The sequence below is a fragment of the Ciconia boyciana genome, chromosome 2 (genome assembly GCF_034638445.1).
Source record: "Ciconia boyciana chromosome 2, ASM3463844v1, whole genome shotgun sequence".
Taxonomy (NCBI): domain Eukaryota; kingdom Metazoa; phylum Chordata; class Aves; order Ciconiiformes; family Ciconiidae; genus Ciconia; species Ciconia boyciana.
In genome coordinates, this window is record NC_132935.1 from 39072596 (window position 1) to 39097824 (window position 25229).

General features: G+C 38.3%; 1 protein-coding gene and 1 non-coding gene across 4 annotated transcripts; both read right to left on the minus strand.

The window, feature by feature from the left end:
- Positions 1-166: 166 nt before the first annotated feature.
- On the minus strand, positions 167-25197 carry MTFR1 (mitochondrial fission regulator 1). 3 transcript variants are annotated; one of them, XM_072852415.1, is made up of 8 exons: positions 25001-25197; positions 18350-18492; positions 14909-15007; positions 9253-9371; positions 5953-6194; positions 3877-4129; positions 3525-3693; positions 167-1875 (listed from the first exon to the last, which is right to left on the minus strand). In XM_072852415.1, exons 2-8 carry the CDS (start codon positions 18413-18415, stop codon positions 1816-1818), a joined length of 1008 nt encoding a protein of 335 aa, XP_072708516.1. In that variant the 5' UTR covers positions 18416-18492; positions 25001-25197; the 3' UTR covers positions 167-1815. The 3 variants fall into 3 exon arrangements, with proteins under 3 accessions (XP_072708516.1, XP_072708515.1, XP_072708514.1); XM_072852414.1 differs by having other exon boundaries at positions 25031-25162; XM_072852413.1 differs by having other exon boundaries at positions 24996-25132.
- TRNAV-AAC (transfer RNA valine (anticodon AAC)) lies at positions 12070-12142 on the minus strand. Its single transcript has one exon. It is a non-coding gene; the product is annotated as a tRNA-Val (tRNA).
- Positions 25198-25229: the final 32 nt, after the last annotated feature.

Below are 25229 nucleotides of genomic sequence, written 5' to 3' on the forward strand. Positions count from 1 at the left end.
TTCTGTGACTAATTCTACTGTTATTCCTGCTGCACAGCAAAAGGAAGTAGTCCAGACCTGAAGGAGATGCAAGTTGTCACTACATCGACTTATCGTCACTATAATAGAAAAGTAAACTATATTGTGGCTGTTATCTGACTGCTATTGTTTGTAGAGTACCACAAATCACATACACAATGTTTATTTTAGCTGCTTTTAATTTTATATAGTGGCAATAGAGCATTAAATACAAAACTTGAAACCAAAATTAACTTTCAAAAAGGTGTTTTAAAGGTATTGAAGATTTAATGGCCTATCAGTAAGGCTGATGGCAGAGAGTTCTGGAAGGAAGTTATATTGTGTACATATTAACACCATTTCAAGTTTCATACCAGAAAACATCCTCCTCAGTCCTACAATCTACATTCCAGTTATAAGCAGCAAAGCTTCAGTCATCTTCAGTAACCTAGTCAGAGCCATTCACCTGTCTTTATTTAAGAAGTGCTGCTTTTTTCTTTTCCTAGAAAACAGAAGCTCTAAGAGGCACTTGTACTTGTCCCAGCAGCCAGATCAGCTTAGAACACTGAAATACCCAGACTCAGCTTTTTCTATGCTCATCTACAGTCAGAGCAAACCTTGGCTTCATTTAAGTGTGCAGCTAAGTTGTAGCTCTCTGGTTCCTAAAGAGCTTTTTTCAACATGAATTTTATTGTTAACTTAAGCCCTTTCTTCATCTGTGGCTGGAGATGTGGGCTCAGGTGGTTGGTTAATGAACCAGCTCTGTATGGGTCTGGCAGCAAATAGCTGCTATGGGAAATCCCCAAAAGGGCTTCTCCTGGAAAACAGGTTATGTGCAACAGCTTGTACCATCTCTTCCTTGCAAATAGGACCATGAGGGCTTGTGCAGTCCCCAACTGCTAGAAACCTCTCCAGAGACCCAAGACAGCTGGGGATAAAAAGGTGTCCGTGAGCATCTCTTTGCACAGCTGAGATGAGCAATATGCTTTTGGCAACTTGCACCCCACAGTACTCTGTACCTGTTTTTCTTATCTATACCACTTCTACGCTAGTTAACACATACTCTGACATTAATTATTTTACTCTGCTGCTACCTACAAGTTATTTCAAATTCATTGGACTACCTATTCACAGAGGCTCCCACAGCATGATTTACTCACTTGTCATGCACTCTTTACATTGGCCACAGGATGACAGAAGTAGGTTTTGCTCTTACCCTTGCAAGCTCATTTGAAACAAACAAACAAAAAACCCTGCAGAAAAATGTGCTACTACTTAAAATGTCTCATACCTGGTGACCTCTGCAGCAGATTTAAGTTTTCAGTTTCAGTAGGAAGCAGAATGCATTCAGGTTTACTTTGGGCTAAAAATTTGCTAAAATTAAGTTTAAAAGAAAGACTTTGACATGAAAAATTCAGTATCAAACTAAACATTGTAGTGCAAGTTACAGTTAGAGCTCAAGTAACTGATATTAACTTAAGGGTGTATCACTATCATTATTAACATGTACACAAATTTTTAAGGTGGTCAGTTATGCACAAAAGAATGTTGTGTATATAACTTAGTGTTAATCAACTAAAACCACCATGTAAGTCTGAGTAGAAAGCCAGGTTTGAATACAAAATTAATACCTGAGTATAATGGTCAAATTTATTTCCCTTGATAAATCACATACAAACATGTTTAGTGCCTCAATTCTACATTTCACGTTAGGTTTTTCCTGTGTTGTAAGAGACCACTCAGTACTAGTGCTATTTGCAACATAAAAGATTTCAGACAAAACAGCTTAACAGTCTTTTGCGTAGTGATCTTAATACATTAAGATTTTTCAATTAAAGTCTTCATTTTTCCTGTAGACTTCAGCATGTGCGGTCCAAACTGAGAAGGAAACCAGAAACACATTCAGATTGCTTTCAACAGAAACCTACATGAACTATTATCCATCCACGTTGTAAGTAAAACTAGAACTTGGTCAGAGATCATTTCCTCTATCAACCTGCTGCTTTGCATGTGGATTTCACCCACTTCATAGCCACAAAGTAAAGGGAAACTTGTGTCAGCAATCAGCTGAAATCACTCAGATGAGGCAGCTAACCATCTGCTGGAGCAGCTCTGACTAGAGATAGTTCACTCTACCACAGCAAAATAAGAAGATAGATGCAGTTATCTTTAGAAGTTGACAACCAATTGCTATAGCAGCAGTTTAACAGTATTTCTGTTCTTACTCCATGTTGCATTTTTGTGCAAGTCCTTTTAAGAACTGTATCATACAAGGACTGAGCTAGCAAAGAAGTTATATATTGATAATAACTGATGACAGATGTTTATTAGCTCATTATGGATCAACATTCCATCATTTAACAACTTAAAACCTTCAATTTTCTTAGCTCTTGAGGACTTGATGATCCTTAATCTCGAAAGATGGACTGTAAGTTTCAAAATTGGAAAGTCATGAAAAACCCCTGTGTGAATAAACATTGCCAACTCATGTTCATTTCGTTAAAGCCCCAGAGATGCTGGGGAAGAAGGGATTGATTCTTGGGGAATATCTAGCCTTTTAGTTATGAAGAACAGCCTGAACATTACAGGAATATGCCTCAAAGGCCTAAACCAGAAGGCAAGTAAGTCAACATTAATAAGCTGAAGTACTTGGAAGTCCTGAGATTTGTCGCTTGGGAATCTTATTTTCCTCAGAACCTAATTCAGAGTGCAGCCAGCTTTTGGAGTTTTATGTGCATTTTTCCAAACGCACAAAGGGAAAAATAACTCTTTACTCTTCCTCTCTGGTTCTATAGCACAAAGCTTCAAGGGTTGCTTACTAACAAAACCGATCTATACTAGCCTGTTCTTGAAGTAAGTGTATATTGCTAGAAACTTGCATCTTGAACACTCACCACTTAAAACCCCCTTACTTCAATTTCAAATCAATCTGAAATAAACTAGAAGCCATTAACTTGTACTGTGATGTGGATTTTAAATATAATTTCATTTTAACATTCTCATGCTATAAAGAAACTGCTTTTATTTACTCAGCATTTCCAATTATTAGAAGAAACTCCCTATACCAAGATCCAGCAGGCATTTTGAACCATTTGCTTTCTGCATTCCTAGGAATGGCTGACATGTTTCAGGGTCTTGCTTCAGAATTTCACGTGCACTATCTGAATGGTTAAGGCTGGTAACAGCAGGCAAACTCAGCTCAGATTTGATTCTGGTATGAGCCCTTAGGAATGGAGTTTTCAGAATATCACATGCTCATGGTAACAGAAAAGATTTTTTGTTTAAAAAAATAAGAAAACTATAACAGGGCTTTTTAAACCTAGGGCCAAAAGAGTACACAATCTTAAGACTTGATACTAAAAACACACGATTGCCACAAATCCTGGCATATCAGCAGTACTTCATAGGGTTTTGCGGACAGGGATGCTAACTCATAGGTATTTGCATATGCTGGCATAAAGACATACGTTGGCTTTCACGACAACTACAATTTAGTCCAAGCATGTGTTCAGAATCACAATACTCACCAGCACTACCTCAGTCTTTGTCTTTGTTTCAGTCTTTGGAATCACTTTTTCTGTGTCACTTTGGCTATCATTTCGGTATCGATATGCAAATTTCTTTTTGAGCGCCTCTGCTATTAATGCTGCAGGATCTGTAGGGTCAGCCACTTTAGATTTTGTACCTTCTGATGATCTAGAAAAGAAAATGAGAAGCATTAACATAGTCCAAAACAAAGCTTTAGACGTTGTGAATGCTTTTGCATTCTGTTTGTCAGACGTTACATCAGCATCTGTCTGACCTTGAAATAGTTCTGAGTCATAAAAACAAATCATTAATGCAAATGTTAATACATTGGTATTTATTTATATTTATTACCTTTTCACTGAGCGTAGTTTCACGCTGTTCATGTCTTTGAGGATTTCTAGCATGTTTGGTATTTCAGATTTCTTTGGCCCATTTTCTGTCAGATTCTGTCCAGAGTTCATTTTTTTGTTTTTCCTTTCTTTAATGAGCTCAATTGCAGACATACTCTGTTGTAGACCTGGGGGAGGGAGTGGTGGTGGAGGAGGTGGCGGCGGTGGCGGAGGTGCAACAGGGACAGCAGCTGAAGCAACTGGACTTGACCCAACTACAAATAAAACATGCATTACATGTCAGTTTACTTGTAAATCCCCTTTATATCTCACAAATGCTCAGGTAGGAATATGACTCTAATAACTTCAATTGCCTCCCCTCTGCCTTCTTTAGATTATCACATAACTTCTTCATTCCTAAACCACCTAAGTAGACTCAACTGCAAAGCCACATAAAAATCCTTCTCGAAGAGTGAGAACCATTCTTTGAATTTCCAGTTTCAAATTCTAGGTGCATTCATGTCTTTACTGCAATGGGATGGACATAACAATGTCTTTTAGTTATGTTCTGCTTTTAAAGTTATCAGTATCTCACTTTCTTCTGAGAAGCAGGTACTGAGCTGGAAGTCACATACAATCTGCCACGTGAGCAGTGTTTCTTCCTACTTATCACAATTAAAGGAATTACCATACAAGATTTTAATATATAAATTATAGAGCTCAAGTAGTGCTTAAATTCAAGCTTAGTCCAGCTCTCTGAAGTTAAGGGTTTTTAGGCCAGCTAATCATTTGCCTGAAGAGAGAGCATTCTCAAGGATAATCTTGGTTTTATGTTTCCTGTACTCTTTAGGTAAAAATTGATGTTATAAATATAACAGCAGTAATAACTTGACAAATAAATGAAGAAACCTCTGCTGAAATGCACCTTTAAAGAAATCAGCAAAATCAGATCAAACCAGAGTTTTGAAGCCTGGAGTACAAAGGATGTAAAGATATGTATATAGATAATACAGAGGAGTCCACTCTGTGTACGTGTATGCATGCACACAGTGTCATTACCATATTCTACCAGAAGAGGGAGGTAAAGATGATCAAATCAAATCAAAATTTAGTTTTCCTAATAAAAAGAGGTAAAGGGAAAACAATAAAAAATAGGTTGTTAGTTATTTCACAAAACCCCCACAATAATTATAATTCAAGAGTTAAACCATGTAATCCTTAAAACTATTTCATAGTTTTGAATATGAACAGTTAAGGAAAAATAAAGTAACTGCTATCAGTTCACAGACAAAAACTACACAAGAGCATCTGAAGAATCAGAATATGATTTTATACATAAACATAGGCAAAACTGTACTTGCTAAGTGACCTTAGGAAAGAGTGAAAACCAAATGGCTGTCATCTCCAGTCGACGAGGGCCATCTCCCACTAATCTTTGGAGATGGTAGACTTAGAACTGGAAGGCAGTCAGAGGGGAGGGAAAGAGGAGGAAAACTCAGGAAAAGAAGAATTATTCTGTTTACTACCAGAAACAGTGCACCACTTTTGGTTCTATCTGGACAATGTGTCTGATTCCAGAGAGGATTCCAGTAAACAATTAATCTCCTTTTCTGTTATTTATTTCATAAACTTGAGATGTGTTATTACATATTCCAAAAGCATAATTAGCATCTTGTATGATTACTTCATGATATTAGAGAGCCTATTTCATTACTGGATGGGAAGACTTAAGTGTTAGTAATTAAGTTATGTTCTTTTAGTTTGGTTTAATCCATCATGTTTATCATGAACTTTGCTCTGAAAGCTGTTTAATACTTCTTTACTCATCCACAGATTCAGAATTCTGGCAGACTTTCACACAAACATGAAGACTTTTGGAATACTAGAAAATACAGGAAAATCTGGCAGGTCTCTTGTCTTCAAGACCTATTCTGTATCCCTTGGTTAGTATGCTATGTCTGTCTACCAAACTAACCAAAACAATATGAAGAAGTGTTCAGTGTTGCGGTATCTCACAAAAACAGATTAGCACATTATTAATTATAAAAGGGACAAATTCATTAACTAATTTATGCTAAAAGTACAGCAAACTTAATACCTGCTGTCAGGTTCTGTTGTTCTTGCAAGATTACAATTTTGGCTATTTGTGCTCTTAAAGTGGCTAGTTCATTTTCTAGAGCACTAATCTTCTGCAGAGCTTCTTCATTTGCAGTCACTGTCCTCCTGGACACTGGTTCTTCTTCCAACAGGTTTTGTAAGGACATCTGTCTGCATGGGGACTTTCCAGAATGATGTCGTTCACCTGAAAGAGGCTGGGCTGTTTTTGACCAAACTTCTGACCTGTCACAAAAATATTGCAAGATTCCTTTTTTAAAGGCTTTGTTATAGATAAAAACTAAAGCACCATTACATACAAACTAGGAATACAAGTTGAAGGCCTGACTTTAAAATTGGCTTTACACAAATCACTTCCACCAAGACATCATATAGCTTAAAATAAACAAGAGCTTCACCTCCTTTCTGCTTGCATCACGAGCTGCATTTCTTCTCTTCCCCTAGCCAGCTTTTTGTGGAATCCTTGATTTCAGGAGAAAAAAGGAATACATTCCCCCTCACCCCCATTCTATTTCTTTGCCTCATAGCTATTGTATTTTCTGTTGGAATTAAGATCTAAAATTTTTTTGCCCAAATGCTACCATTTTTCCCCCATGGGCTGCAAATAGTCACTTGTAGTTGATTCCTTTGAAGAAGGAGGAAGAGTTTCTTAGTTCCACAGCACTTTTGGGGCTTCTGAAGGGACAGTCCTCCATTTTAGCAGTGGTGGGAGCATGGAGTACATGAAACAGCTTAGTGGTGCAGAGGCTGCTTATCAGTAAATGGGAAAGGGTCTTATATCTAGCTTTCTAACACAATAAAAAAAACTATGGAGAAGAAAACATCATACCGTTTTAAAAAGTCCGTAAGCTTCCCTCCTCTTTTCACAAGAGCAAGAAAATGCAACTCTGTTGCCTTCCTTTATTACCCACCAAAGCTCAAGCTATGTTAAACACTGAGGCATTACTGAGCTTCTGCAGTCAAGTAAGCGCTTACAAAAGGTTATATTCACTGAAGACACTAGCATTTTTAAACAGTTTATCTCAAGTAGAATTGATAAGGATTAATGACAATAGATTATCATAAACATTATAACTGCAAAATATGACCACAAACTTAAGTCCTCGATCCTCCTTAACTTCAATCACAAAACTTCTCAGGCAGGTCAGGATTCCACTGTTGTTCAAACATGAGAGTAAGAACAGTAGCTAGTGATAGAACTTCTCAAAATGTGTAGAATGGCTCCAGACTAATACAGCTTAAGAGCCCCATCACTCTGGATGCATGGGTTAAGCTACTCTGCATGCGCATCATGTTAGATCTGCAGTTGTGCTAGACTTAAAGCAAGAGGCAAGATTTAAGTCTAGAACAAGCCCTGTGCTCTGACCACCTCAATCTGGGATTAGATACACATTTGAGTCTTCCAGGACCCTGACAGAAAACATCAGCACAACTTGCAGAAATCTGATCACGCAGAACTGAATATTATCAAGGATGTTAAAATTTAAGTGCTAGATAGGAATAGAGAGCAACTAAAGCTGAGAAGAGAGCAGGATGCTTCCTCTAGCAGCCATCTCCCTGCTTTCCCTAAATAAGTAAGGTGGAAGGAGCCAGTGGTCACTTCACTCTAAAACCTGCCTTCTACAAACTCTTTAATGGAGCAGAATAGCTAAACAACAAAGGGTATTTTCAGCTCAGAGCAGTAATGGTGTTTTAAGCAAATGTCTTGATTGGAATCTAATGCTGTGGAAAAATATTATGCCTGAATTGTCACTATTGCTCTGACTAGGGGTAGGGGAAAAATGATTTGTCATTTAGTTGCTTCCTCTATAAAACCGCATTCACAGAAAAAATTACGTCTGCAAGACTCTTTACTGAATTATACAGTGAATATATATTTAACAGTAACACCTATGTGATCTTGTCGAAACAGAGAATTTCAAATGCCTGGAAAACACTGAATGCATGCTAGCTCCACTGCATAATACTGTGCACAGATGTAATAAACTGCACACTGAAATACTCGTATTTGCTAAGTAATTCACTTACCATGCTCCATTACAAGCTGTTTGCCTTAAGGTCACTATATATCTGCAGGATTATTTTAGTCCCATCCCATATCCATCTGTCCCCCTTCCCCCTTCACATGCAGACGTCTCAGCAAATATGCAAGTCCTATGTCTTTCGTAACAGTTTCTTTGAAGCAACAAAGAGATATTCTCCCTGTTGCCGCCATTAAACATAATAGCTTTACAGTTCAATCCTTAAACAAAATGTTTCTGTGCAAGCAAAAGTAGTACTGTCCAGTTAATTTCCTTCGCATCAAATATACTTTACAAATAGCGTTTCCCAAACAAGCATTGATTTCTGCGACTCCCCTCTGAGTTTGTGAAATTAATGTGGCAGTGCCAGAATGTTTGTTATGCAAAGCTTCACTGTGGCAAGTCATGTTGGAGGGCATCTAGGTCATTACTAACCTATTTCATGCTTTCAAATTAAGAATGGTATCCTCCAGTAATCTCTGAAGCCAACAATCTGTGCCTTTCTCTGGAAGGTTAGTTTGTTTAGAATAAAAACTTCCTCTGCACTACAGAACTGTACCTTTGTTTCTGGCTAGTCTGAGCAGCAATTTGGGTAGGCTGGAATAGAGAACTTCATCACTTCAGCCAACCTGTTTCATGCAGTTACAGTGCTATGTAGTACTCTTGGTCCAACACAACAGTACCTATCCCGTCATTCTGGACACAGGTGCTCACACACTTCCCTGCCAGTTTTGTTATGAAGATTAAAGACAAAATATAAACCATAATTTTTTAATTGTCTTTAGCAGACTGTAGAGCCTTAACCAGAAAGGAGAAAAACAACATGCCAATTATTGGATTGTCAGAATGACCATTGCTGCTAATTAGGAAGCTGTACAGTACACTGCCCCATATTAATGAAAATCTCAGGAGAACTGGAGAAGAATCAGTGTTAGCAATTGTGCCGTTTTTGTGGGGGCAAGGTTGCTTGAAGCTGTCACATGCAATTCTTTGCAATAAATACGTAAATAAAAAACACAATCTTCCTTGTATAAAGCCAATCTCCTATACATTCTCAAATGAGTCTTTCATTTATAATCCTGTTAGTCTAACCTCTACTACTGCTTTTCCAGACCCTGCCTTTTCTATCCCTCTTCCCTCTCTCTTCTCCCAGCATTCAAGTCCTCTCCATTAATTGCAATGCACAGTAGATTCTCATTAGAGAGAAGCTAGGCTTCTTCCTCTCAGTTCAGAAGTTCAAAGAGAAGATTTGAGGAGCATACCTGAGCCTTGTAGAGACTTCCCCTTCTTCTTGAGCAACCCATCCCACATCTGCAAAGGAGGCCACTGCATCTTCTCTAAGTTGATTAGGATGGTTTCCTTCTGTGGCATGAGAAGTAAGCTAAATTTTAAAGACAAGATAGAAGGTTTTAGAGTCACTATTCCCAGACCACATCACAGTTATTTTACCCGATACTTTTAGTGAGGCTACACGTAACTATTAACACATACATGCACAAAACACATCTGTAGACTTAGCACACTTATTTCTGTCCTGGGCTTGGTCCAGAACCATTTCACTGAATTCAAGCTGTTCAATCTAGTCTGCTGAACACTATACAGAAACTATTTTTATTTTTAAGGTTCACAGCTAACTACACATGACACTACTGAACACTAAAAATGCAATGCAAATTGTTTCCTTAAAGACTAACAAACATCAACATTCTCAAGCAGTTTGCTATATTAACTCAAATAACATGTTTTTAAATTATATTCATGACCAGTAGTTAATACAGACGTTCAGGCTACTAGTACTTCTTAAGTCTTTTGCTCTGATTTAGTATTATTTTGAAAGTGAAATTCTGTTGAAGCGTCTTTCCCTTCCCCTACAACTTCCAGAACTTCTGTACAAGAATAAAGGTGTGTACATTACATGGGGGGTGGGGGGAGAGAAGCTATTTCTACTAGATCAGTAATCACAAAGACTTTGAGTGAGGGGTAGGATGCAATCATAACAGAATACGCTATTTGCTAACAATTTCATTTGCAGCATATGAAACAAATTGACCATTTTCCAGCATGGTTCTGCCATTAGCTTTATAGCTGTTTGAAGCCAAAGGTGAGCAAGGCTCCAGAGACTGGAACCTCTCTTAGATTTACAGTTAAGTAACCTGAATAGAGATTTGAAAAAATGTTTGGACCATTAATATATGTTCCATAGCCACAACTACACAAAATGGTTTCAAATCTACTTTGAAATACTGGCTGCTTCCCCAGGTTAGACACAGGGAAGTACTCAGGAGTACTCTTCAGCACTCAGGAGAGTCACTGAGTACACTCCAGTGTACTCAGTCACTGGAGCAGCCTGGTCTCAGTATCTTAGCAGATAAAAGCTATCGAAACATCTTTCAGTAATTTCTTCTGCTCAGTCTGTCACCTTGAGTTACTTATCTCCAATGCAACTATGCCACCTCTTTTGCTTGTGTTGCATACAGTCCACAGGCCAAATTTGCATATGAGCCACTGCAGCTGGTTAAGTGCTGCCTGCTGCTCGTAGTGGCCAAAAAACCAGTAATACTGACAAAGACGGTGGTAGTACGTAACAGTCTATGAAAACAACTTTGATTCAGCCTGTTAGCACTTAGGACAATTTTCAAGGCAACTCACTTCTGTAAGAGGAAACTATTATGTAGCAGCAACTATGAAATGTTAGCATTAGCCTGAATTTGTAGCAGACCTATCACAGTAGGACTGCAGTCTGGATGAGGTGAAACCGTTTCTGAAGAACATGCAGATATTTTAGTTGTAGCCTGTGATACACAAGTCCCAGGAAGATAGAAGTTGTGGGTTTGGGGTTGTTTTTTCCCCAGGAGTTGTTACAAACAGCTTTGGAAATCGAGATTAGTCATCTTCACCTCACACTCTCACAACTTGTATGTGAGCCTTTATCACAGCTCCCAGGAGTGTGTATTGGCACCATCAGATCATTTGGAAACAACAGGGTTTTTTCCAGGTAGCATCAGCACAGATGGTAATATGTTTATCACATTAACAGTTGTGCCTAATACCATCACAGTCTGCCTCTCTTTAAAACAGTCTAGAGAATACTATACTGCATGTTAGGATTTTCATTGTTTGAGGTTTCCTTGGCTTTTTTCTTTTTTAAAATAAAAATAAATTTTCATGACCACAGCATCTGTATTAATGTTAATGGTAATTTAAAAAATCCATAATACATTAGCCACTTCTTGCAGGTGATACAGATTTTCCTGATGGCAACGGCCACATGAGGAACTATTACCATGAAAAGACTGAAGGCACATTTAAATAAAGGCGCTACACATACTTGCATCAAAAATAATTTTATAAATCAACGGTAAGGAATGCATTTACCACTGCCAGGTTTCCTGCATTGTGAGATAAATAACTTCTAATCCAACATTTAGTAGCAAGCCTTCTGTTATATTGTGATGCAAGTTTCTTCTTACTTTTTTATTCATATTTATATGTAAACAGAATCTGCTTGTTACCCCATATACAGATGTTTTTTTTCTCTATCCCTAAAAACAACAAGGCCTTCCACAGCAGTGGATTTCAAATTTCAAGTTAATGCAGGAATTTTACTTCAATTTAAAGGTTAAAAGCCAACACCCATCTCTTAAAACCTCCACCTGTCTGTAGAAGGATGCTTAACAACCCTGTGACCACCCTATTCCTCCAGCCAGTCACAGCTGAAGAAAACCTGGACGGCTGCTCTGCCAGCACCTGAAATGGAGAACAGAGAGCTGAAAACAGAGGCCAAATTTTCTACTGAATGGCAGGACCTGAATAAAACAGTGAAAGTAGCCTGCTTTTCTTTCTCTGGAAACTATGTAGTTGCTTCCTCTGCTTCTTCCTTCACAGGCTTTTTTGCCTATTTTAGTGTGCATGTATGCTGCATGCACACACATGCACGCCTGTGGGATTCATACCCATTACTCCACGAATTTCTATATACGCTGTATTGTTTTGGCTGATGTCATAAAATCATAGAATATCTCAAGTTGGAAGGGACCCATAAAAATCGAGTCCAACTCCCCAAGAGTCAGCCCTGCCAGTGTTTCCACCTGGTTTCGAACCAGGGACCTTTTCCGTGTTAGGTGAACGTGATAACCACTACACTACGGAAACACAGCTTAGGAAGATGTCAAAGCAGGATCCCTACTTTTTGTTTGCTCCAGGAAGTGGAAAGTAGAATAAATGCTTTTAAACATTTAAGGATAGAATAAAAATTCTAATTTTAATATCTAACTGTAATAGTAATTTTAACATTTGGAAATACTTCTTCAGGTAAGAAAAACTTGCTATGATTTTTCAAATTAGCCCAGTAAACCGATGTTTGCTATGTGCACACCAATTCCTTAGGAGAATTCTATTAAGTTATCAGGTTTCCATCAAACAGAAGCGCGGGACTAGAACAACGATGCTGTAGCTGAAGGATACTATCTTGAGAGACAGTATTGTAGGTTTGGTTGAATCTACCTAGGCTACATTGCTAAGTTTAACTTTATTTTCTCCTAAAGACTACAGATAAACGTAAAAAATATGACGTACAAAAGAACTATATGAATAATTTTCATTTGTTCACGCCACAGAGTACATAAGGTAAGCTCTGCCACTGCCTACTGAATACATAAGCAGCATTTAGCAATTAATTTAAATGTTGACGATGGCAAGATCCAGAGACAGATACTACAACAGTCAGTAGACCTCAAAAATCAAAATGTTAGGCTACTACTTTTTTTTTCAGACTAGCTGAACAAAAGCATGCTAGAAAAGAAGAAAGAATAAACATAACAGAGATATTATTTCAATATCACTTATCCATTTATCAGAAGGAAAACAAAGACCTGTGGAAAGTTTGTTGCTCTTAGATAAAGTTAGAAACACTGATGATACACATGCACCCTCAGATGAGGCAAGTAAGGTTTGCTTTTGTTTTTAAATAAAGTGACTTACAGCAAGGTTCAGTGCATGGTCCTTTCATAATATAGCTAAAGCTGGCAAGAAAGAAAGAGGAAGAGACAGCTATAGGAAAGCGTCAGTTGCAACAGCATAAAAACGATCGAGATCGGTATTGAACTTCACTACAGAATCTTAACGCTGAGATAAAGACATAAAAAACAGATGTTAGCATCACACTTTTACATGTTCAGCAGTTTATATATTAAAATAGTTTAAAGCCTGCATAAACCATATAAATTTTAATGTGTTTCAAGGCTCAATTTCTGAAATTCATATTTCTAATTCAATCAACTCTGACAATTGTACTTCTGTTTTTAGGGTCCTTTCCTTTCATCTAACAGAAGATGAATGTTTATACTTAGTGTGCATAAAATCTAAGCAAAGCTGACCAAATATCTCTTTAAGAGGAAAAAAAGGCAAATATTTTATTTATTCTAACACAGAATTCAGACGAAGACATGTAAGTATTTTTATTTGAACACTAAAATATTCAGGAACAGATTCCCCAGATGTATCTTACAGCTCTTTTCAAGTACATAAAACAGAAAAGTCTTCTTTTATGTACCATATTAAGAGAAGGCAGTATTTGGCTAACTATCTGCAAATGAGCGTCATCTTCCCTTGTATGGCCTTTACAGTACAGAAAATCAGACACATTATGGGACTTCACTTCCTTTCAAATCTGAGGCACACAGATCCTTATTGCTGGCATCACTACCATTAATTATATATCCAAAAGTTCAAATCCACCATGTCGTTTTGTTGTCCTCACCTGCACAAATCCCCACCCCCACAACGTATAGATTTATTTTTTAAGTTTCACCAAGCCACTAGTACTGGGAGATGGTTGCCCCCCTAGTTTCTCAATGTAATTATTTGAGAAGGGCAAAACGTTAGCATGGATTTTACTATCACACCAAAAAGGCTTCTATGGTAATCTGAATTCTCTGATTCTGCTACTATAATTTCAAGTGTAAATATTGTTCATACATTTCATATAGGATAAAGAAATTAATTTAAGCAGTGAAAAATTTAGCTGTGTGGAAATTACCTTGTCTTACTGTGAGTGATGATTCCCACCATTCATCTTTATGTCCCCCTCCTTTGCTTGGCCCAAGAAACATTCCTCTCAGCTTGAGTTTCAAACACTAAATTTCTCCAATTCTGTACCCACCCCTATCCCTAACACATACAGAGTTGAAAAGAATATGTGTAACAGCTTCCATTTTCCCATCTGTTCCTGAAAGACTTGTTATTAAAAGCAAGGGTTTTCTCCTCCTTAAGCTTTTACCCTCACTCTTTACCCTCCCACTATATGCAGCTGAAGTTAAAAGCAAACAAGTCAGAAAGCTGCACAGAACTGATGTTCCTCTTTCACGTATACAGTGCTAGCCTGGTATTTAAGACAAAAGTAAACAGGGTACTCATGTTATCTTGTTACTAATTTTTACTTTCTGATAAAGTTGTTTATTTTCCCAAATATTTTTAATTAACACTGTTCATCTTTACATGCCTCTTAAGCCTAGCTTATAAGTAGTTTATAGAAATGTTTCAAACATTTTTCACTTTTATGAATTTTTTTTTCCCAAGAATAACTTTTTAATACTGTATTGCCTCATTTTAGACTTCTAATTTCCCTAGGAAAAAAAAATTTGTTTCAAGTTTCATTACGTGTGTTACAGCAACATGGATTCAGGCTTTAGGCAGTACAAAAGCTGAAGAATCCATATTTGGAAAAAATCTGAACTGGAAGTGGGAAGAACTGAAGTAAACTAATTTTCCTATGTGCGCGGTTTATCATATTCTGCTTTTACAAACCCTCTAGTCATTTATTTAAATGAACTGCATATTTGCTTAAAATCTTGTGATGCAAGAGCAAATCCCTTTACCAGTATAGTGAAAGACATATTCCAAACTGTTGAGAACACCTACCTGAAACTGAACTCTTGGACATTGTATAAGAGAGAGGTTAGTACCTATTTTTCTTACAATACTTCGAGATGAACCATAAGGCTTGCTTGACCAAAGCACCTAGATGGGAAGGAAAAAGAAGCCAGCTGTTAGGTAACTGATTTTCATATCATATTGGAATAGTTTTCTCTTATCCTTCCATACTATGCTTGTGCTAAACGTATTTGAAGTTATTCCTTTCATGCTAGAATATAATATAATATAAATACAGTGAAATTGTAGTAGTGAACTCCTTACATTCTATACCTGCCTTGGCACAAAATTTGTTTTTGTCATTACAATATAGCTATGGCTGTTTAAGTTCAAGACAGCCTTTGCATTAAGTTTAAATTCAAAGCAATAAATCAGGTAGCACAGAAGGATTCAAGAGTTGAAAGCGGCTTCCAAAGCATAATTTGTCCATTTTCAAGACAATAAAGAATCTGCATTGGGACAGACACCTCTTTTTAAGGGGTTTCAAGAAAAGCCACTCAATCATGAAAAATCCATAAAGTTATGTAATTCTACATTTCCCAGAATATCTTTTTTGTTTTTAATTAAGAGCTCTTCTAACACAGGAACAGCGTCTACCAGTTCCTACATAAAAATAACTATCAGCTAGCATAAGCATGAAAATGTAGCTGTGAAATTAAAAGAGCAAAGAAAAGGGGGAAAATAAATATATGAGAATGAAACTTTGTCCAAAAAAACCACCCCAAACAAAACATTCACCTAGATAAACTCGGACACAGCACCTCAACACACCTGGCTTCATCGGAACTGTTTCTACTGCAATTCAGATTTCTTCTACGTTGTTTCAACAGGGATTGAATTTGCTTTCTTTTGTTGTACTTAATGACAGGAATGTTTGCTCTACTATTTACCATAGTTTATGAAATAAAATGAGACTTTAATCTTAGGAGAATACTACAAAATGAGCCAGAACAGAAGAAAGAAAGAAAGAAAAAAAACAAACCCAAAGAGAGGTAGGAAAGATTTCAGCACAGGGAAAGGCAACAAAAACAATGCAAAGAAGAAAAAGAATAATGAGAAGACTCTAACGCAGAAAACATTGTTAGTAAAAAATTAGAACACTGGCTGGTAATTTAAAAAACTTCACCAGTGTTTACTTATAGTTGTAGATATGAATTTACTACTCAGATCTTAGTTTTTAAAGGCTCATAGCTTCAAGCAAACTCAATATCCTCTTAGAAGGTTGCCCAACAGAGAAAACTTAGAATCCAGGCTATTAATACTGAAACAACCCTCATCTGGCATGGCAATATTGCCTGTGTGATTAGTGTAGTGCAGCTGTGGGAGCTTCACAACACACAGCTGAGTAACATTTTGATATACTAAGCAAAGATCACTACTCTTCGATTTTGAAGGTTCTATTAAAAAGAAAAATTTATGCTCCATGGTATTTATCACCAGATTATATTATCTCAGAAACCACACAAACATTTTGCCTGTTTCTAAACAAGTATCTTTCCTTCCTCTGGCTTTATTGGAATGTACAAATTTTGACAAAATAAATGTGTACTGCACCTATGCTATGCTAGATCCTCACATCAGAGCTGCAACTTTGCTATTAATGCACTCAGACCCATTTTTTCCATTCTGTGAAACATACATTCTCTTGCTTAATATGCTGCTAAGTTTGAACACAAATTTTTTCAATGCAGAGTACTTTATTGATCCTGCATTTTAGATGCCTCAAACAAAGACCTCACATTCATGACTATCACGTTACTGTTTGTCTATATGTCTTGAGCAAATAGCAGGTAGATCAGGAGCCTTCAGGAAAAAGCCACTGGCAAATAGTACTGCAGTAATACAGCCTCACTATTCACAACAGATTCTGATGTTAGAAGCAGACCTGTTGGCGATAGCCTCAAAGCAATGTTGCATTGGAAAAAATAATACTAGTCAAGGGAAGGCTTAATTAATTACAGAAGTACTTCCACAACAGCAAATGAGCCTAGACTACATGCTGTATTACCAATATAAGTGCAGTGCATTTTAAACAACTGGCAAAACGTGTTTAGAGATTGCTCAGACCACAGACAAGATGTTGACTAGCACCCAGATCCTCAAAAATATTTGGTGCCCAAATGCCCTTGGGGTTGTTCAACAGCAGTGGTTTGGTGCACCAAAATGACTCAGTTTTGGTAATTCAAGATACACCTGGACAGTATTTTCAGAAAACGGCATGCAAGCTGTGCCACAAGGTATGCAAATAAAGTCAGCACACTGCTCGGCTGAGCTAAGAAGTCTCAGCACTGCTCTACCCAAGCTCACACAACTTCTTGTTGACTTGAAGCACAGGCAGAGCAAGTCTGCAAAATATTACTTAGTCATAGCCTCTTATTGCATCAGTGTTCTGCTGTTGTCCAAAACAGCTGACATTTGGAAATGCAACTGCATTATCACAAGCTTGATTACAAGTAGAGAATGGGGGAAAACAGATTAAAAACTTGTTTCCCCCCACCTATTTAGGCTGAAAGATGTTGCTGACAATGACCACAGCAACACTCAAGGTAGTCCAGCATATTCTCATACTTTGAATTTTCAAAGTTACACTGCATAAAATCTCAGATCCAAGTTCGAAAATCCTAAAATACAGATTCTTATTGCTAATTTTAATTTACAATGTATAAACAATTTGCTCTCCACAAATTCCCAAGATTGATAAAATGTTCTACCACAATAATCCAGAGTAAGAACTGCCCTTCTAAGTACTGCACATAGCCGTTAAGGATTTCCCCATTGTTAAAACTTTAAAACATTTCGACAACTTATAGGGATTACTGCATTGAGGTCAATACTTCTACTCAAAATAGCTTCCTAAAGGTTCCAGTGACAAAGCAGTTGATGTGTAGCAGACCTCTCTCTCTCTGAAACTCTATATACACTTTCCTCCAAGAGGAGAGCTATGCATGCACATTCCTCTGTTTCCCCAGTAAAGAACACAGCCGTGCTGCTCTCATGTACTGTAACACTTTCAGGAGAGGTAAATATAGCACAATTATCATCATCCCAGTTTCATGGGGCTTTTCATATCTCCAAGGTAAGAGCAAAGAAATAAGATTATTTAAGAATTAATATCAGTGTTAAAAATCAGTTGAAAATTTTCCTTCTGCTTCGAAACACACATAGAAGTCCAGCATGAAAAGCAGTATTTACAATATAAACAGCTTGTTATTAGAGCTAGAAGGAACTGCATGGTATTTTTAACACATACATTACTCAATACTTCAGTGTCCAATTAGTAAACTTCATACTTTTTCAGCAATACAGAATCATACAAGTATTGAGTATACTTAAAGTGTTCTGCTGGAATAGATAAGCACAAACTAAAATATATGAGGTGCTCTCTATACCTGATTTTCTGAAAACATGAAGCAAGTTTGAAACACTTACTGATTCCATGTTTAATCCAACTTGTTCAAACGCCATCCTAATTAAGCGCTTAAGCCAGCAAATCATTTGGAATGGAAAAAGCCTTTCCAAACTTGGACTTAAGCCTTCCAAACTTACAGGGCTGCGGAGGTTCCATAGTACTTCTGAAATGAGAAACATAAGAATTTTAGATGCATGTTGTAGAACATATACAGAAGTAAACTGCTACATGTATTCCTAGAAAAACAAGCTTTAGAAACAGTTACTGAAAACAAGACATGTTAGGTGACAACAACTCCTAGTACTGCAGGTGACAAAGATTTTTAGTAGTGTTATTTTTAAGAAATCAAAGCTGTTGCAAAGTTAGCGATTAAAAAGCTGGGGAAATGATTGCTCACTTGAGCTTGGACAGATGATGGTGTTCAACAACCCTAAGTGAGCATCAAACACTACGGAATGCCTGCAGCTGGGGACTAGCACTAAAATTGAAGGGCCATACTCCTATCTGAAACTCATTTCTGTGCAGGAACAAACTACAGAAAGCTGATCACCTCTCTTCATTCACATTCTCTGACAGCTTTGTTGTTTCCTCCTTTTTCCCACAACTGAGGAGAGAAAGGAAACATGGAAAAATGACTAATGCAAGAAAATGACAGGAAATAGCATAGATGTGGGACCTGAAAATACTCAAGTGATTTATAAAGTTGGACAGATTTCAAATTGCATCTATTTATATGTACTACCATTAACTTAAATCAAGATGGTTTTTTTGCTCCTCTAGTGAAAGCAGTGTAGCTTTTCTTTAACTGTGTTCTGCACCAGCCATAACTTGGACACCACTGAGAAGTGTATACCACCAAAACCAAAAAGGAAGCCATAGATTTAGGTTTACGTTTGTCTTGTGTATCAGGCTAGAAAAAACACTCTGTTGAACCACCTTCAACAACATATTTGTACTGTGAACAACAGTGTTGCTGAAGCCACTATATATATACAGAGTGATGACTAAAGCAACATAGCAGCAAGGTACAGGTACTTCGGAAGTTTGAAAGTCAAGAGATGGAAAAGCTATGCTGTTTGACAGTGCCCACAAGCATTACAGTCAAACCATCACTGTTTCCATTACAAATGTTTCTTTCAACAGTTTACAGTTCCTTAGTAATAACCTGCTTCTTGTGGAAACTTGGCAGGAACAGTGCAACTCTACAGTTATCTTTTTTTAGACAGGCTTGAAAAAAAAAAAAAAGGTTGTTATTAGTTTCTCATCCCCACAGAAAGTAAAAGACATTTCCTAACATGATTTTCTTTTGTTTCTGAATAAACTAGGAAGAAACTACTAATCTATCAGCTACTATCAGCTAAAGGAGGACTAATGAAAATGTAAGATTAAAAAAGTTATTAAGAAAAAAAAAGTGAACCAACCACCATGAGATTAGAATGGAAACTGCAATTGTTATAAGACAAACAATAGTGAAGAATAATAGGCTACCTACCAAACAGCCATGAATATAAGCTACAGTCATACATAATAAATAAGTAAGTCATGGACTTCTTTGCAGAAAGCTGGAAAAGTCTATTAGAGAAGCATTACCACCTACTTGCTCTATTCTTCCTTTAGGCATCTGTTACTCTTCCCTTAGACAAGCTACAGTATGGACTGTATGGATCTTTGATCACATTGCACCTGCTGTGTTTTTAAAACAGGAAGAATACAAGTCTTTCTACAAGCCCCATATTAGATTTGGCATCATATCTGCAGACATGCAGTGACATAAAAGAGACAGGAATGCTGCTTTAAAAGGGGAAACCTGTTCCAAAAGTGTGATACATGTGATGCACTCCGCCTCATTCCAAAGTTCAGACTTGTTGAACATGTAGTGTGGAAATCAAAGAGAAGAAAAACGGAAGCGGTGTCAAGACATTCAAAAAAAAAGAGGAAAAAAGGTAGAGACTGTACAAGCAAGCAATCACAATTGCAAGGACAGGGCTGGCTGGTAAAGGCAGATGATAGGACTATAAAGGGATTACTGTATCCTGATACACTGCTCTTTCAACAGATAGCGAGGTCATTAGTTTAAAAATCCCCAGATGTAGTCAGAGTCATGTTTTGTTTCAGGAAGTGAAGAAAAGGTATTATTTTGTTTCTGATCAACTGGGAGGACTGAGTCTTTAATAACAGAGACAATTTGGACAGAAGTGAAAAGAGAGTGTTAGAACTTCCTCTGAGGAAATCAGAGCAGGTCTAGAAAGTTCCCATGAACTCAAGAAACTGAGGCAAAGAGGTAAAGGAATGACACAAAACCTGTCAAGATAACCAATTAAAGGCACAAAAGCAGATGCAAAAAAAAATAGCATAATATTAGGATGACAGAATAGTATAAATATGAAGTAGTAAGTTAAAAAATGCCAAGGTACAAAATGGGTTCCAGCTTACAGGCATAAAAAAAAACCCTGCACATGTATTAGGAGTAAGCAGGAGACAAGAGATGCAGCCACAATGTAACAGGAGAGGAAAGAAAGCAATGAGTGACATATATAGTCAGTATATTCTGTGTTTTCACTTGAAGATAGTAGAAGAGACAGAGACATATGTCAGGACCGGTTACAGACAACTCTGAAAAGTTGTAAGCATCTGGGACAACAGTATCTAATGAAATTCACATTGAACAGCTCAGAAATTAGCCAAAGCAATTTCTGAAATATTGGTGATTACTTTTAGAAACTTGTTCAATGAGATCCAAAAGAGATCTAAAAGAAGGAGCATGATGACACAAAGCATCGGGAATAGTCCAAAATACTTATCCTGCTTTAAAACATTTAGGTGACCTTTTATAATTCCAGGTTCTGAGACTTTGATGACTGAACGCAAAAGAAGATTCATTCAACAAAACAACTACTTCAGTAAAATGGTTATTTATAGTTCACATTATATATCATTGTTTCTTCTGTAGCCTGAATACTTAAAGTACCTAAGACTGGGGTCATCAACTCCTTGCTCTTGCCAATGACCTGTTATCTGCTTTTGCAGAAGAAAGTGACAGAAGTCAATCTGTAAGAACGCACAGTACCAACCAGTTCCCGGATTAGTTTCCTTAGTTCCTGGCACTAAGGAAAACCACCAAGTTTTAACAACCTCCAACTAATTTGTTATCTAAAAGGAGATCTAAAAGGAAAACACTTCTAAGTGTATCAGCTTGATATTTTTATGAGATCTATTAGTTTTCCAGAATTATTCCCAGACAAACTTGATACTAATTTCTTCCAGACTATATTGCACTATACCTTTCCTCATTAAATCTCAGTTATTTCACAATTATTTTCTATGCCAAGAACAGAAAGGGTTCACTCCAAATGAAAGTGCTGGACAGCAAGAATGAAAACATTAGCAAACTTTTCTCCCATGCTCTGTATACATGCCAATTTCAGAAGCAGGAGTTAAACGTTTATTGCTTTTAGCAAGCTAGAATAATACCTCTTTTAAAATACTGATGCTTGCTTTATTTATCCTCTATCTTCTTTATGCTACCTAAACTAAAAATAATAGTAGTTTAATTCCCCTAAAACTTCCACAACTCAATTACTACAATAAAAAGCCCTGAGTGGTAGTAATATTGCTACAAAACACGGTCCTTCTGCTGTGCTTAAGCAAAACTATTACAACGACAAGCAGTACTCATAGGCAAGATTCCCAAAAGAGGTTAGAAGAGCCATAACACAAAGAATTGCATTTCACTGCGGGGGTTGGAATTTCATGGGTTCTTCCTTTACGCAGAAATTAGCAATGCTGAAGAACTTTCCTTCTGATATGGAAACATGCAGGAATTCCCTTGTTCAGAAATGAGGAGGTCTACACTTCTGAGTGTCGGGGTTCTCACTTTAGCCTCCTTGAACTCTCTTTTGCCCCAACTTTTCCCAACCACTTTTGCAGGTTTCATTCAATACTGTCATATCAAATATCAGTCTACAAAGCTGAGAGATAATACCATTTATAAATTACAAACTGTTCATGAAATAAATATAAAGGCTCTGGAGGCTGTACACCTAAGGCACACCACTCAGTAAATATGAAATGGAGCCCTCTGCCAGGCTTTCTAGTGAGTCCTAGCCATGAGAGATGTAAAGAAAGAAAAATCAGATGCAACTGCTTTCAAATTGAAATTCTTCTATGTGTATTTTCCAATGTTGTACTTGTCCAAGTCCCTTTCAAATTAGGAGTTCTTGCTCTTAAAAAAGAAATACGATACTCATATTCTTCTTACTAAAGGAAGTTTCTCTCATTCATGTAAGATCCACACAAAAATAAAAGAGAATGATTTAATGGGCTTGAGGCAGCAGATCAGCCTTAACAAAGAATAAACAAATGCATGAAATCTGAAAAATGAAAGGTGTAGTCTTTAAATTGAAAGGGTATGTATAACATAAAGAAGTACAAAATTTTCAAAGAAGCATGGTTTCAAAGGAATACCAACCACATCAAAAATCACACGAAAAAAGAGCAGGTTCCTCCTTATTTTAGCTGTAAACTAGGGCACACATACCTTCACAGTCTTTAAGACTGACACATGACCCAAGCTCATCTCATGAAATTATATCCAGAAGGAAACATCTTAAAGAAGTAATAAAGAAAGATAAAGCCAACAAAAAAATATCACAGCAACAGCAAGCCAAGCAGGCAGGAAGAATCTTCTGATAAAGGACTAGATCCTCTCCCAAATTGACACAGACCAGTTTTAAGTAACGTAGAGTATTTAGCAGAGATCACACAGCCAAATACAGAGGTCTATTTTTTGGCTTAGAAGCCACAAATAATGAAGTGCCTTACTACTTTCAGAAATACCTGTTTGGAAAGATAGGCAAAGACAGATAAAAGTCAGTGGATACTACAGAGACAGTCAAGGGCTTATCCAAGCTAATATCAGCATGAAATCTAACGCAAGAATTGAAAATAATACATACTTGCAATAGAAGTTGTTAAAGCTTTCTTAAAAACAGAGCTCAGTCATATATACCTCGAAGTGCAAAACCATATTAATCACATCTTACCCATGTTACCACATCTTGCCAACTAAGGATAGAGAACAAAAAAATCCATGTTTCAACACTAGTTTAATCAAAAGCCTTTGCTCAGCAGAGTTTATATCTACACGGTGCAATATGATACCATGTAGAGGTAAATGAAATCCTTCAACATCTCTAAACCATACCATATTATACTATACAGACATAACCATACACCTACACTTTCCTGCCAGACATACAAACCTCCCTAGTCATTGCTGTGAATGACAGTCCTTATGCTACATCTTTGAGAAACAAGAGCATGCAAATTTTATTAACAAAAGGGTATATTTGTCTGAAAAAGCATTTAAAATGGTCAATTTTTTTCCCCCAAAAATCTCTCTTTGTAACAACATCGAGTTCCTACACACAGAGATCAGATTTCAGCTAGTGACCTCTGTGAAGAAAATTATTTTGATTCAGTGGCAGTTAACTAGAACTTTTACAGCCCATGTGCAGAAAACTCAGCTCACTTCTTTTTTCTTTGTCACCTACGTAAAAAGCAGCAGGTATCAGAGGTCAGAATTATTTCCTTTCCATTTAGTCTTTTTAAGTCTTGCCTTCACAAGAGCTACAGAGGACTACAGCTGTCTGAGGACAACGTGTAAATATTAATGAAGTCTTGCTGATGCTATCATGCAGAGATCAACGCACTACGGTTGATGTCCGCATTCAAACTCTACTCACACTCAGTATTTGGAATTTTGACAGCTTATTAAACAAAATAAAAACAAGCATCTAGCAAGTTAGTTATTTATGACAATTGCAGAAGAACCTGAGCACAGCAGCAATATCACTAAAGGTATACAAAGTAAGCATCATAAGTTTACAGAAAAGGAAAATAAGCACCAGACCGCTTAAGACTAGGCTACCTCTGTATTTAAAGCCTCCTTAAAAAACTTCCCTGAAACTTCTCCAGATAATCTGCAGATTATATTTTATTTACATGGTTTCCTGTGACCTGTCACTCCCATCACAGCAACATAAGAGGGTTTCAGTTTCTGTCAGCTTGCCTGCAGAAACGACAGCTTCGACCCCAACACCCCGAGCCGTTTCCACGCTGCTCTGCTCCTCTGGAAAGGCGCTGCAAAGCACGGCACCTTCGCAAGGCCGTTGCCTGCCCGGCACCTGCCCTGCCCTGGATCGGCCCTCGGCGCTGCCACGCTCACAGCGGGAAGCGGCGGCTCCATCCCGCCGCCGTGCCCGGGGACAGCAGCCATGAGCGGGGCCGCCCTGAGCGGCCTGTACCAACTTCCAGTCGAGCAGCACCCCTGCCTCCCCTCGGTGCCCACTCGGGAGCTCCTGAGGGCTGACCCCACAGGAGAACAGCTCCTCAACACCACCACCCCCCCACACACAGGGCTCCCGGTCTGAGGGGGCCCCGGCTGAGCCGGAGGAGCGGGGCGCTGCACAGCCCGGCGGCAGCAGCGGCCCGCGGCAGACGGGGAGAGGTGTGCTAAGCGCAGCAGCCTCCGGGCCCGGGTCGCGCTCCCCCTCGCGAGCCGCCCCCAACCCGGGACCGGGCGCGACGAGAGGGGCTACCCAGGAGGAAGGGGAGGCCCACGGGCCGCCTCGGGGAAAGGGCCGCCACCCGCCCCGCCGCCCTCGCCTCACCCGCCGTCCGCCGCGGCCGCGCTCTCTCACCCGCTTCTTCCACCGCGGCTCGCGACCCCCCCGCAGCAGCCAATCCACAGCCGCCCCGGCGCCACCGCGACCAATAGTCGCCGCGCCCGCGGGAGGCGGGACCTCGAGTGCCCTCCGCAAGGCTGCGGCGCGGCGACCTACCCGGCAGCCACCGGGCCCGGAGGAGACGGGTGAAACCACCCCGCCCCTCTCCCCCACG